Below are 15,023 nucleotides of genomic sequence, written 5' to 3' on the forward strand. Positions count from 1 at the left end.
CCACAGACTGATCGCCTCCATGCCACGCCGCATTGATGCAGTAATTGATGCCAAAGGAGTCCAGATCAAGTATTGAGTTGATTTACAGAACATACATTTCAGTAGGCCAACGTTCCGGATGTTAAAATCATTTTTCAAGCCGGTGTTATAAAGTATTCTAATTTACTGAGATAATGACTTTTGGTTTTCATTGGCTGTAAGGCATAATCATCAACATTAACGGAAATACACACTTGAAATATATCACTCTGTTTGTATTGACTCTATATAATATGAGTTTCACTTTTTGTTTTGAAGAACTAAAATAAATTAACTTTTTGCTGATATTCTAATTTTGTGAGATGCACCTGTACATTGCACACACAGCTCTGCTGCAGGAACCCTCTGATCCCATGTATACGGGGTTACTATACTTCTCCCAGTGATGTGATATAAGACCGTGCTCTGTGACATGAGCTGACACCTCTACTCCAGCATCAGCACAGCCCTGCGTCTGACGACTCCTCCCAAGCACGTGACTGGTCACGTGGTGACATCATCACAGGTCCTTTGGCTGCCCAAGATCTCTCATCTACTGAGACTTCAAGCAGGGAAGAGAGAGGAGAAAGGCCCAGAAACTCTCCGGACCCGGGATTGGATCTGTACACCAGCTGCTGGCCTGGGCAGGAAGGAGGAAAGAAGAAACCCGCCACACACAGGCGGAACCCACGCTGTCAGTCTGCGCTGGAGAAGAGCAGTGACATGAACACCAACATCATGTACGCCAGCAGGAAGAGGCGCAAACCCGTGCAGAAGGCGTAAGTCACCCCCCGTGCCCCACTATGGATCTCTGCAGGCCTAATAACGGTGGTGTGCGGCACCTACAGCTGTGGGATTACATGTCAGTGTGCGGCCCGGGCACTCAGGGGTTAATGGGAACGACCTGAGAGCAGCGGAGGGCCACTGCTGGCATGGAGAGGACGGGGCACTGCTGGCATGGAGGGAACTCTCTGGATCAAGTGTTTCCAATTGTATATGGAAGAGGAGTGTAAGGTGCTGCCGTAGGCGATGACTATAAAGGAGAAAAGCTGTGCTGCAGAATAATGCGTATAAAGGAAGAGCGTGAGGTGCAGGAGGAATAAGGCCCCTTCACTGCCACCGTTATTTGTTATAACTAACCACAGGTAGTAACTATACCCGGGCAACATCGGGCTCTTCATCTAGTATAATATACAACAGACCGGTCACCAAACTTCATAATAGTGTACATTCATTGTTAAAACTATTTTGGACCTTAAAAGAGCGATGTACTTTGGAAATCCCTATAAAGCTGGGTTAAAAGGGGTATAATGCGTGCCGATCGACACACATTGAAACTGGGTGATGCAAACTGTGCAAATACAGAATCTCTCATATGGAGAGCACTTGGACCAGTGTTAGCCTATGGGCTATTTGACTCACGGACTTTACGTCCATGTGTAAGAAAGAAAAGAAAAAAAAAATTCTAGTGTGCTCTGGTCCAATTTACGTATCAGACTAGTGCATGTATAGCTGGCAGCTCCTGAAACCGTCTTATATTGTTGGGCACATGGAGCTGGTAATGTCCGCAGATTGCCGAAGTAATGGCAGTAAGCCATAATCTTCAACATCAACGGAAATGAACACTTGAAATAGATCACTCTATCTGTGATGACTCTATATAATGAGTTTCACTTTTTGTATTGAAGAACTGAAATAAACTAACTTTTTGATGATATTCTATTTTTTTGAGAAGCTCCTGTATGCATAAATGTCTATCACATACAAAAAGACAATGAATTAGTACATACGGTAGGTCAAGAACAGGCCCACAGTCCCTCAACACTAAATGCTCCACTGGGTATAAAGGGAATCTGTCAGCGCAGACTGTTCAAACCAGGTACAGGCGCTTGGTGCACCCTTGGCATTGCAAAACATTAAAGGGAATCTGTTGGTAAGCTCAACCTTCTAAAGCTGTCTATATGGGCATGTAGGTCATAGAAAGTTGAATAAAATGGTATATGCAATCTGATGTCTTATTCCTGAGCAATTCACACTTTCCTTATATGTAAATGACCTGCTAGGATCTATGGGCTGGACAAGGATCTGGCCGAGAATTTGCCTCCAGAGCTTACTTTACATGAAAGGGGGAGTTACCAGTGTGAGACATGTAGATCAGGAGAGCTGACTGTCAGCCATTACATGTCTCACACTGGTAACGTCCCCTTTCATCTATCTATAAAATCGTCTAAGGTCCACTTCCGTCTGTTTGTCTGTCTGTCTGTTTCTCTGTCACGGAAATCCCGCGTTGCTGATTGGTCGCTCCCAGCCGGCCGCGACCAATCAGCGACAGGCACAGTCCGGCCGCGAATTGGCCCCTCCCTACTCCCCTCCAGTCAGCGCCCACATTAGCGTTTTAGCAGTCCGTTAAATGGACTGCGTTACACCCCTGCATAATGCGGTGTAACGCAGTCCGTTAACGCTGCCGTTAACCCTGTGTGACCAACTTTTTACTATTGATGCCGCCTATGCAGCATCAATAGTAAAAACATATAATGTTAAAAATAATAATAACAAAAAAAAATCATTATATTCTCACCTTCCGGCGTCCGCGGCAGCCTTTCCAGCCCCTCGCGACACTCTGGTCCCAGGAATGCATTGAGGCAACAACCCGTGATGATGTAGCGGTCTCGCAAGAAGATGATGTAGCGGTCTCGCGAGACCGCTACATCTGCACGGGTTATTGTCGCAAGGCATTACTGGGAACGGAGCGTCGCGAGGAGCATTGCTAATGGCCTGGGCTGGATCCAGGGGCCGCCGGAAGGTGAGTATATAACTATTTTTTATTTTAATTATTTTTTTAACAGGGATATGGTGCCCACATTGCTGTATACTACGTGGGCTGTGTTATATACTGTGTGGGCTGTGTTACCTACTACGTCGCTCTGCTATATACTACGTAGGCTGTGTTATATACTGCGTGGGCTGTGTTATATACTACGTCGCTCTGCTATATACTACGTGGCTGTGCAATATACTATGTGGCTGTGTTATATAGTACGTGGGCTGTGCTATATACTACGTGGCTCTGCAGTATACAACGTGGCTGTGCAATATACTACGTGGCTGTGCAATATTCTACGTGGCTGTGCTATATTCTATGTGGCTGTTATATTCTGCGTGGGCTGTGCTATATACTACGTGCCTGTGCTATATACTACGTGGCTGCTATACACTGTATGCAGAATTATTAGGCAAGTTGCATTTTAGAGGATTATTCTTATTACTAGATGGTGGCCCGATTCTAACGCATCGGGTATTCTAGAATATGTACGTCCACGTAGTATATTGCCCAGCCACGTAGTATATTGCCCAGTTACGTAGTATATTGCCCAGTGACGTAGTATATTGCCCTGTTACATTGTATATTGCCCAGTGACGTAGTATACAGTACAGAGCCACATAGTATATTGCCCAGTTACGTAGTATATTGCCCAGACACGTAGTATATTGCCCAGTGACGTAGTATACAGCACAGAGCCACGTAGTATATTGCACAGCCCATGTATTATATTGCCCAGCTATGTAGTATATTGCCCAGCCACGTATGAGACAGGTTAAAAAAATAAAAAATTAACATATACTCACCTTCCGCAGGCGCGTTGTAGCTCTGTCGCCTGTGTGGGGTGCAGGCGGCAGCTTCCGGTCCCAGGATGTGATGACGTCGTGGTCACGTGACCGTGTCGCGGTCACATGACCGTGACATCACGGCAGGTCCTTGTCGCGCAGGACCTGTGATGATGTCGCGGCCACATGACCTTGTAGCAGTCACATGACCGTCACGGCAGGTCCTTTCCGCGCAGGACTTGTGATGACGTCGCGGTCACATGACCGTGACGTCATGGCAGGTCCTTCTGCCAGACCATCCTTGCCACCGGAACGTGCCGCTTGCATCGCGAGGAGCGGGAAAGGCGGCGTAGGCGAGTATATAATAATTTTTTTTTTTTTATTATTATTTTTAACATTAGATGTTTTTACTATTGACGCTGCATAGGCTGCGTCAATAATAAAAAACTTGGTCACACAGGGTTAATAGCAGCGGTAACGGAGTGCGTTACCCGTGGCATAACGCGGTCTGTTACCGCCGGCATTAACCCTGTGTGAGCGGTGACCGGAGGGGTGTATGCGGGCGCCGGGCAGTGAGTGCGGGGAGTGAGGAGCGGCCATTTTCTTCCAGACTGCGCGTCGCTGATTGGTCGTGGCAATGGTCGTGGGCGTTTTGCCACGACCAATCAGCGACTTGGATTCCATGACAGACAGAGGCCGCGACCAATGAATATCCGTGACAGATAGAAGGACAGACAGAAAGACGGAAGTGACCCTTAGACAATTATTTAGTAGATTGATCAACAACTATGTTCTCAATCAACCCAAAAGACTCAAATAACAAAGCTTAATATTTTTGGAAGTTGGAGTGGTTTTTTTTTTAGATTTGGCTATCTTATGAGGATATCTGTTTGTGCAGGTAACTATTACTGTGCAGAATTATTAGGCAACTTGATAAAAACCAAATATTACCATCTCACTTGTTTATTTTCACCAGGTCAACCAATATAACTGCACAAAATTTAGAAATAAACATTTTTGACATGCAAAAACAAAACCCCAAAAAATTAGTGACCAGTATAGCCACTTTTCTTTATGATGACACTCAGCAGCCTTCCATCCATAGATTCTGTCAGTTGCTTGATCTGTTTACGATCAACATTGTGTGCAGCAGCCACCACAGCCTCCCAGACACTGTTCCGAGAGGTGTACTGTTTTCCCTCCCTGTAGATCTCACATTTTATGAGGGACGACAGGTTCTCTATGTGGTTCAGATCAGGTGAACAAGGGGGCCATGTCATTATTTTTTCTTCTTTGAGACCTTTACTGGCCAGCCACGCTGTGGAGTTGCTGGAGACATGTGATGGAGCATTGTCCTGCATGAAAATCATGTTTTTCTTGAATGATACCGACTTCTTCCTGTACCACTGCTTGAAGAAGTTGTCTTCCAAAAACTGGCAGTAGGTCTGGGAGTTGAGCTTCACTCCATCCTCAACCTGAAAAGGTCCCACAAGTTCATCTTTGATGATACCAGCCCATACCAGTACCCCACCTCCACCTTGCTGGCATCGGAGTGGAGCTCTCTGCCCTTTACTGATCCAGCCTCTGGCCCATCAAGAGTCACTCTCATTTCATCAGTCCATAATACCTTTGAAAAGTCAGTCTTAAGATATTTCTTGGCCCAGTCTTGACGTTTTCTCTTATGTTTCCTGTTCAAAGGTGGTCGTTTTTCAGCCTTCCTTACCTTGGCCATGTCCCTGAGTATTGCACACCTTGTGCTTTTTGTTACTCCAGTAACGTTGCAGCTCTGAAATATGGCAAAACTGGTGGCAAATGGCATCTTGGCAGCTTCACTCTTGATTTTCCTCAATTCATGGGCAGTTATTTTGTGCCTTTTTTGCCGAACACGATTCTTGCGACCCTGTTGGCTATTTGCCATGAAACGCTTGATTGTTCGGTGACCACGCTTCAAAAGTTTGGCAATTTCAAGACTGCTGCATCCCTCTGCAAGACATCTCACAATTTTGGACTTTTCAGAGCCCGTCAAATCTCTCTTCTGACCCATTTTGCCAAAGGAAGTTGCCTAATAATTAAGCACACCTTATATAGGGTGTTGATGTCATTAGACAACACCGCTCCTCATTACAGAGATGCACATCACCTGATTTACTTAACTGGTAGTTGGCTTTCACGCCTGAACAGCTTGGAGTAGGACAACATGTATAAAAAGTATCATGTGATCAAAATGCAACTTGCCTAATAGTTCTGCACGCGGTGTATACTACGTGTCTGCTATATACTACGTGGCTGTGCTATATACTACGTAACTGTGCTATATAGTACGTGCCTGTGCTATATACTACGTGGCTGTGCTATTTACCACGTGGCTGTGCTATATACTACGTGGGCTGTGTTATTTGCTACGTGGGCTGTGAGTCTCTTTCGCTCGGGGCCCTCAAAAACCTGCAGCTGGCCCTGGCTTTACTTATTAGTTGCGGCCGGCCGCAAACAATCAGCGACAGGCGCAGTCCGGCCGCGAATTGGCGCGGGATTTGAACCACACTTCGCTAATTGGTCGCGCCCGGCCGGCCGAATCCCGTGTATTCATTGTATTATTCTGAAATCTTCATAAATAAACTACATACATATTCTAGAATACCCGATGCGTTAGAATTGGGCCACCATCTAGTCTAAAATAAGCTCTGGAGGCAGATTCATGCACATTTGTGTCTGGCCCATAGATCTTAATAGCTCATTTACATATTAAGAACATGCACTTTTCTGAAACAATACATCGGACCGCAGATATCAAGGTGTAATTTTATTCCGCTTCCTATGTGCTACATGCCCATATAGACAGCTTAGGAGGGTTGATTCCCTTATAGTGCACCTTCCTAACTGCTTGTCTTCCCTCTATCTATGCCTCTCTCTCTATTTTGCTTGATAGCTCTTGCTTTTTAGAGGCAGAGATGGATAGCAATGTGCTCTTAAAGGGAACTTGTCACCCCCCAGGGCATTTTTAAGTAAAAGCGCCACCTTCAGCAGCACTAAGGCTGCAATCTGTGACAGTGGTTCTTATGTTTCTGATCCCTAGTAACACTGAAGTAATGAGTTTTATAAATTGCGCCCCATACCTGTATTGAGTCCCAGAGGTATGGTGTCTCCCCCTGTTTCAGCCGCCTCCCAGCCGTCCATCCTCCCAATCTCTGGGACTCAATACAGGTATGGGGCGCAATTTATAAGTCAATATTTCAGTGTTACTAGGGATCAAGAAACATAAGAGCCACCTTCACAGAATGCAGCCTTAGTGCTGCTGAAGGTGGCACTTTTACTTGCGAACGCCCTGGGGGGGGTGACAGGTTCCCTTTAAGTATTTTGCTAAGCCAAGGGTGCATCGAGCGTCTGTACTTGGTTTGAACAGTCATTGTGTGCTGATAGACTCCCTTTAAATGCTATTTTCCTGCAGATTATCCCTATATCTGCAGGTAAATGGTGTTTTTGCACATGACGGGATCCCTTTAAAGAAGCATTCTGTATCACTGCAAAGAGAAGCAGAGCTGCTGAAGTTAGGAGGTGAAGAGGAGATGGAGTTGGGCTGCCAAGGACTTTGCAGTGGTGAAGACTTGTAGCTGTAATGAGGACTTGTGCAGAGAAATGAGACTTCATCTTCTACATAGAGCTGAGAAGGGTTCAGCCAGCCTGTTCTTGATCACGCGATGTCATAGACCTAATTAGGCTATGTTCACACTAGGCATATTTTTTAATGCAAATTTTCAGCAGCGTTTTACAGTACCAGTTATGTCTATGAGATGTCAGAAATCTCATTCACACACCTTGGTTTTTTTTGTCATCAGGATTTAGTGCTTTGCATGTTGTTTTGCACAAAAGAGCCTGTCACTTCTTTCAGCTGTTTTTCTGCATTTTTCACCCATTGAAAGTAATGGGTGGTGAATAAATGCTGAAAATCCGCAGCAAAATATAACAGGTATTAGGTTAGATTTAATGGAATGAGATTTTTTTTTTATGGGAATAAACTTTATCAGGCACACAGCTTCTTTCCTGCCAAGAGAACAGCTTTTGCTGCAGAAAAAAATAGCAGCAAAAATGCGTAGTGTGAACATAGCCTGGTAGAAGGGCAAAATGCGCAATTCTAAGTACACAGTGCTTTGTAATATGAGGATTGCAATATACCGTATATACTCTAGTATAATCTGAGAATTTCAGCCCATTTTTTTAGACTGAAATTGCCCCTCTCGGCTTATACTCGACATTGTCCCAGGGGGTCGGTGGTGGAGGGGGAGCGGCAGCTGTCTAATCACACTCACCTGCTCCTGGCACGGCCCCTGCAGGTCACTGGTTCTCCGGGCGCCGGCAGCTTCTTCCTGTGTTGAGCGGTCACGTGATACCGCTCATTACAGTAATGAATATGGACTCGACTCCACTCCCATTGGGGTGGAGCCGCATATTCATTACTTTAATGAGCGGTGCCATGTGACCGCTCACTACAGGAAGAAGCTGCCGGGACCGCGCCAGGAGCAGGTGAGTATAACGGAGGCATTGCGCGATATTCACCTCTCCTCGTCCCACCGCCGGACTCTGTTTTCCACGTCCTCTGTCTGTGACGTTCAGGTCAGAGGGCACGATGACGTGTTACTGTGCGCACAGCCCTCTGCCTGAATAGTCACTGCGGAGGACGCTGAGGAGCAGCGACGAGAGGTGAGTATGTCATTTATTTATTTTTTAATTGCAGCAGCAGCAGATATACCGTACAGTTAATAATATCAGCATAAACTGCATTTTATGGGGCCATAATCTACTTTTATGCAGCATTATATGGGGCTATTTTCCTATGGAGCATCTTATGGGGAAATAATCAACTTTTATGGAGCATTATATGGGGCAAATATCTTTATGGAGCATCTTATGGGGCCATAATCAGCATTTGTGCAGCATTATATGGGGCAAATGTCTCTATGGAGCATCTTATGGGGCCATTATTAATATTTGTGCAGCATTATATGGGGCATATTTTAATATGGAGCATCTTATGGGGCCCATCATGAACTATATGGAGCATTATATGGGGCTCCTGATTCAATATGGATATTAAAAAACACTTAACCTACTGATGTCTCAATTAATTTTACTTTTATTGGTATCTATTTTTATTTTTGAAATTTACCGGTAGCTGCTGCATTTTCCACTCTAGGCTTATACTCGAGTCATTAAGTTTTCCCAGTTTTTTGTGGCAAAATTAGGGGTCTCGGCTTATACTCTGGTCGGCTTATACTCGAGTATATACGGTATTAAGAGCATAAAAACGTTGATGGGAGGAGGGCTTCTTTAAGTGTTAGTCATTTTAATGCCATCACATTGGAATGAACCCGACATACAAGATGTCATCATACAACATGAGTGCACATGCATACCGCTTGCAATGCCACAAAAAGAAAGAATATTTAGCTAATACAATTTACCGAATCCATCTTCTCATTCCAGATTTCATGTCTGAGGTATTTCTCAACTGTATCACTGAACATGGACAAAAACCAGAATGATCCAACTGAGCAGGCCCTAAACCTCACCCTGGAGATCATCTTCTTGCTGACAGGGGAGGTAAGAGGTTCTGGGAATTGTGGCATGTGGTTTCACTTATATTTACTAGAATAACCATCATGTAATCACAAAGAATAAACGAGAGAACATGTCTCACTAGACTAACATCTTCTGGATGTAAGATGATGTCTTGTTCTTCAGTGAACTGCAGCTGTTTATGAAAGCGATGTGACAAAGTATTATAGGGGGTGTCAATTATGAATCAATGTTCCTTAATTATATCATTCTCTCTCATTCTACAGGATTACTTTGTTGTGAGGAAGCCAAGAGGAAAAGTAAAGAATAACTGTCTTCAAGTTGCAGAAGGAAGTTGGAGGGAGCTGAAGGATATTCACACACCTTTGCCTCCATCATTGATACATGAACCAAACTATAAGAAGAAGATCCTAGACCTCACCAACAAAATGATCAAGCTACTGACTCAAGAGGTGAGCGTTGCTGGGAATACTGGGGTATTATATGGTACACAAGGGATAATGGGTTTGGATGATGACTGTATCATTGTGTGTCAGGTTCCTGTAAGGTGTCAGGATGTTGGTGTCTATTTCTCCATGGAGGAGTGGGACTATGTAGAAGAGCACAAGGAAACATACAAGGACGTCATGATGGACGACCTCCAGCCACTCACATCATTAGGTCAGTGGCATATATTAGTAGTCACATAATATATTATAATATAAAAAAGTCTAACTATCTGCTGCTCTTTTCTATAGGTGTATTTAAAGATGATGCAAATGAACATCCATCAAAGAAGACGAAGGTGGAACTACATGAACAAAACTTAACAAACCCCAATATTTATAAACCTACAGATAATATACAACAGGATCCTCCTTCTCCTATTAGGGAAGAACTAGTTTCATGTGACGGAAGAAATCTCACAGAACCTACACAACACAATCCATTCAATCATGTTAAAGACAAACCAGTCAAACATAATGGTGGAACTCGCACATACCGAAACATTAGGCCATCTATTTCTACTAAGAAGGAGGCAAGCTCATGTAGTGGAAGGAATTTCAAAGACCTCAAAAGTACACCCAATTCTCATACACTGTATCTACTTACTCATAATGGGGCTAAAGGAGACATTCAAGAAGTCGAAACTGTAGCAAATCTTAATCTTTATACACAACAATCTTTATCTCATGATAGTAAGGAACCAGCCTCATGTAGTGGAGGAAACCCCATGTTCTATACACAACATCAGTCAACAAATGGTGAAGAAGGTCCATCTCTTTTGAAGTTACAAACCAGAACCAATAATATTTGTGTACAATATTCTTGTTCTGAGTGCAAGAAATGTTTTTTGTCCATGGATGAATTAGTGGCACATCAAGGAATTCACTTAGCAGAAAAAATACTTCAGAAAGGGACCATGGCAGTTGTGACTTTTCCAGCAGAACCACCTGTGAAACATAATCTGTTGACTTGTACCAAGTGTGGGAGAGCGTTCTACACCAAATCATCACTTGCGGGGCATATGAAGATTCATTGGGGTAAAAAGATTGAAATGTTTAAATGTATCTTATGTGAGAAGTGTTTCCCAAGTACATCAAAACTTCAGTTACATATGAGACGCCACTTTGGAAACAGACCTTATGCCTGTTGCACGTGTGGAGAACGTTTCATGAGAACTTGTGATCTTTGCAAACATCAAAGAATACATCAATCAGGAACACAAAATGTGCCTTTAAGTTTGTGAACATCCACTAAGTTTATGGTACAAGAACGATTAATAGAGCGTTTTCTGCATGACCAGTCATTTTCTCATGTCTGTTTCATGATGTTCAGTTTGTAAAAAGCAGCCACCCACGGTTGGGCAGGAGTCTGTCATTTTTGCTTTTATACCAGAAAAGATATATCTTTGTACCGTGTTATCCAGTAGATAGAAAAATATTTAGAATTGAGAGTCCTCAGTGGTTGATACCTTTTAATGGCTAACTGAAAAGATGGTAACAAATTGCAAGCTTTCGAGACTACTCAGGTCCTTTCTATGCCTGATGAAGAGACCTGTGTAGTCTTGAAAGCTTGCAATTTGTTACCTTTTAATGGCTAACTGAAAAGATGGTATCAACCACTGAGGACTCTCAATTCTAAATATTTTGCTTTTATACCAGGCATTTACTTTAGGTATGTTTGTGAGTGTATTGTATTAAAGAAACTTCCTTTCTGTAGCATTAAAGATGTGCTACCCATTGTTGGAATCTGTTACACCTATTCCGGATGGGAGAACTTTCATTTGTGTGCTTTTATTTTTGCAGGACGACTTATAATCCTCCATGACACCATTCACTATACCATATTTTGTACTGAAAGACTGGGAAAAAATTTACTTTCATTTTGTCAGTTTTTTTTTTTTTTACTTCATTCGTTTGGTAAAAATGATCTGGTGACATGATTGCTGCAATCATACTGACCTGAACAATCTCATCCTTGTATACATATTTTAACCCCTTCTCGACATGTGTACAGTTACATCATAAGCCGGGTCCCTGACTTTGATGCCTGCTCAGAAGCCAAGTGTGCATCTTTCCCAGCAGATGATGGCTAAATTATTCAGTCATCATCTGCCTCTAACAGCTGCTGGTGAAGTGGAGCTCCACCTGCTGATGTAAACCTGTTCACCATTACCGACATATGACGTACTGGTGCGTCATACGTCGGTTCGCTGACTTAGGTGCTGTCTGGTTTGTTACTAGATTCTAAACAAGACGGCAGTGTGGTAGCATGAAAAATCCAACATTGTATAATTGGAAAATAATAATTGCCAAATAATGCTACATACATGACATAATCTAGAAGCTATTGATAACGTGCTAAGGACACCAATGGAGATGTACCCAAAGACAATACAGTGCATATCATACACATCAGCAGTTCTTCCGCCTGATAAATAATCTCTGGTGATATATAAGATAGTGTATGCACAGCCCATTTGTAGCAGCGTAAAAAAAAAAAGTGTTTTTTTTGCTATTTTGCAGCACTTGGAATTTTTGTCCCGCATCCAGTATGTCTTATGATAAAATGGATGATGTAATTCAAAAGTACAACTCATCCCACAAAAAAGCCCTCGCATGACTCTTGATGGAAAAATAAAAAAGTTATCCTTCTTGGAATATGGGGAGGAAAAAAATGAAAGTGCAAAAAATGGAACATGGCACAGTTGGGAAGAGGTTAAATCACTTCTGAAAGCCAAGCCTGCAGCTGGCGCTCATAGGACTGTAGCACTGCTGTGTATAGCACAAATAATGGCAAATTCAAGTCCTCTCAGGCTATGTGCACACTTTGCGGTTTTGCTGCTTTTTTTATGCAAATTTAAAGCAGTTTTTTACAGTATCAGCAAAAGCTATGAGATTTCAGAAATCCGATGCGCACACGTTTTTTTTTTTCCTAACTGAATTAGAAAAGTGCTGCTTTTTTGAAAACTGAAGCATATCACTTAACAGTTGTTTGATCAAATTGCCCTTTGTTCCAAAAATGTTTTAATGGTGTCACATATGTCCTGCATTGGTGGCCTAACACCTTGTTCATGCCTGTATGGTGGGATCAAAGCTGAACTATGGGATCCTGAAAAGCACAGCAAGAAAAGCAGAAAAAAAGCCTGCAAAACCTGCTTTTTGTCTGCAGCTTTTTATTTTTTACTGCCAAGAGATCAGTTTTTGGCTGCAGAAAAAAAAACAGCAAAAAAGCAACATGTGAACATAGAGCAGAGAAAAGAGATTTTTAACCCCTCTACCCCCAAGGGTGGTTTGCACGTTAATGACTGGGCCAATTTTTACAATTCTGACCACTGTCCCTTTATGAGGTACTGGAACGCTTCAACGGATCCCGGTGATTCTGACATTGTTTTCTCGTGACATATTGTACTTCATGTTAGTGGTACAATTTATTTGATATTACCTGCGTTTATTTGTGAAAAAAACTGAAGATTGGCGAAAATTTTGAACATTTCGCAATTTTACAACTTTGAATTTTTATGCCCTTAAATCACTGAGATATGTCACACAAAATACTTAATAAGTAACATTTCCCACATGTCTACTTTACATCAGCACAATTTTGGAACAAAATTTTTTTTATTGCTAGGAAGTTATAAGGGTTAAAAGTTGACCAGCAATTTCTCATTCTTACAGCACCATTTTTTTTAGGGACCACCTCACATTCGAAGTCACTTCGGGGGGTCTATATAATAGAAAATACCCAAAAGTGACACCATTCTAAAAACTGCACCCCCCAAGGTGCTCAAAACCACATTCAAGAAGTTTATTAACCCTTCAAGTGCTTCAGAGGAATTTTTGGAATGTTTTAAAAAAAAGATGAACATTTAACTTTTTTTCACAAAAAATTTAATTCAGATTAATTTTTTTTTATTTTACCAAGGGTAACAGGAGAAATTGCACCCCAAAAGTTATTGTGGATTTTGTCCTGAGTATGCTGATACCCCATATGTAGGGCAACACTATTCAAAAAGGATGATACTGAAGTCCATATAAATAGCAAAATTACAAAACTTTATTATTAAAGTATAATGAACACTGGTGAGGGGGAAAGCAGAGATATACATAAAATGTCACACACAAAGATTACTGTGGAACAGGACATGCAAACACCTTCAGTACCCCTGAAGAAGGAAGGTCTGAAACGCGCGTCGGGGTGGACGTGCATCTTCGTGGATAGTGGACTGTGCCCCAGATTGCCAGTAATTGCTGTTCTATAGTACTAATTGCACATTTGCACTTTGAAATATAATAGGATAAACAGCGAGATTAAATGGTGGTACAAACTGTGGGTGGCATAGTAGTGGACAAACATGATATAAGTTTGCCCTGTATGATCTGGTGTACACACATCGGTGTATGGTATGCCTAAATTAGGGTTTTATGATATAGGAAAGAAATATATCTTGGTACCGTGTTAGCCAGTAGATAGAAAAATATTTAGAATTGAGAGTCCTCAGTGGTTGATACCTTTTAATGGCTAACTGAAAAGATGGTAACAAATTGCAAGCTATTTTTATTCTAATTTTTACTTCTCGACAACAGGTGGTTGTTGTCACCCAAACAGGCAGCTAGAATCCCCAAACGTAAGACACGCCAGTGGAATATATATATATTTCAGTATTAATTTCAGCCTATTGGTTCCCCCCTCCACATCAGTCACTGTCTGTCATGTAGCCCCTTGGGAAAATTACCGTATTTTTCGGACTATAAAACGCACCGGACCATAAGGCGCACCCCAAATTTGGGGTGAAAATTGCAGAAAAAAAGATTTTTTATAAGATGGGGGTCCGTCTTATTGTCCGAATTTACAGTATCTTACCTGAGGGCTGGCGATGGCAGAACAGGGTCACAGGAGGCATGGTGTCGGCAGAGGTGGGGTGATGCGGTACGGCGTGCACCTGAGCAGGGTCCCTTCCTGCTTAGGTGGGCGACGCCACGGCCTGGTGTCCATGGGAGGGTTGCAGCAGTGGTTACCGGCAGAGGTGCTGGGATGAGGAGGTGCTGGGATGAGGAGGTCCTGGGATGAGGAGGTCCTGGGATGAGGTGCTGGGATGAGGAGGTGCCGGGATGAGGTCCCGGGATGAGGAGGTCCTGGGATGAGGAGGTGCTGGGATGAGGAGGTCCTGGGATGAGGAGGTGCTGGGATGAGGAGGCGCAGTGAGAGGTATGGCGTCAGAGGGGTCCCTTTCCCCGGTGAGGTGATGCAGCAGCCCGGTAAGCAGCAGAGCCGGGTGAATACTGTTGTTAGCGGTGGTGGCGGCCATCTTCCGGAGGCCGCGGGTGCGCAGATGAAGCGCTCTG

The 15,023-nt window shown here is 43.1% G+C and overlaps 1 protein-coding gene across 1 annotated transcript; it reads left to right on the forward strand.

Moving 5' to 3' along the window:
* Window positions 1-754: 754 nt before the first annotated feature.
* Window positions 755-11,062, forward strand: LOC143764942 (gastrula zinc finger protein XlCGF66.1-like). The gene is made up of 5 exons (XM_077251085.1): window positions 755-797; window positions 9,103-9,219; window positions 9,462-9,647; window positions 9,732-9,855; window positions 9,933-11,062. The coding sequence occupies exons 2-5, from the start codon at window positions 9,142-9,144 to the stop codon at window positions 10,922-10,924; spliced, it is 1,380 nt and encodes a 459-aa protein (XP_077107200.1). The 5' UTR covers window positions 755-797; window positions 9,103-9,141; the 3' UTR covers window positions 10,925-11,062.
* Window positions 11,063-15,023: the final 3,961 nt, after the last annotated feature.

This window comes from Ranitomeya variabilis, chromosome 4 (genome assembly GCF_051348905.1).
Source record: "Ranitomeya variabilis isolate aRanVar5 chromosome 4, aRanVar5.hap1, whole genome shotgun sequence".
Classification (NCBI taxonomy): domain Eukaryota; kingdom Metazoa; phylum Chordata; class Amphibia; order Anura; family Dendrobatidae; genus Ranitomeya; species Ranitomeya variabilis.

Coding starts and splice junctions, on each gene's coding strand:
- LOC143764942 (XM_077251085.1), top strand. CDS start 9,142: ATGGACAAAAACCAGAATGATCCAACTGAGCAGGCCCTAAACCTCACC. Junction 9,220..9,461: donor TCTTCTTGCTGACAGGGGAG/GTAAGAGGTTCT, acceptor CTCATTCTACAG/GATTACTTTGTTGTGAGGAA. Junction 9,648..9,731: donor TCAAGCTACTGACTCAAGAG/GTGAGCGTTGCT, acceptor ATTGTGTGTCAG/GTTCCTGTAAGGTGTCAGGA.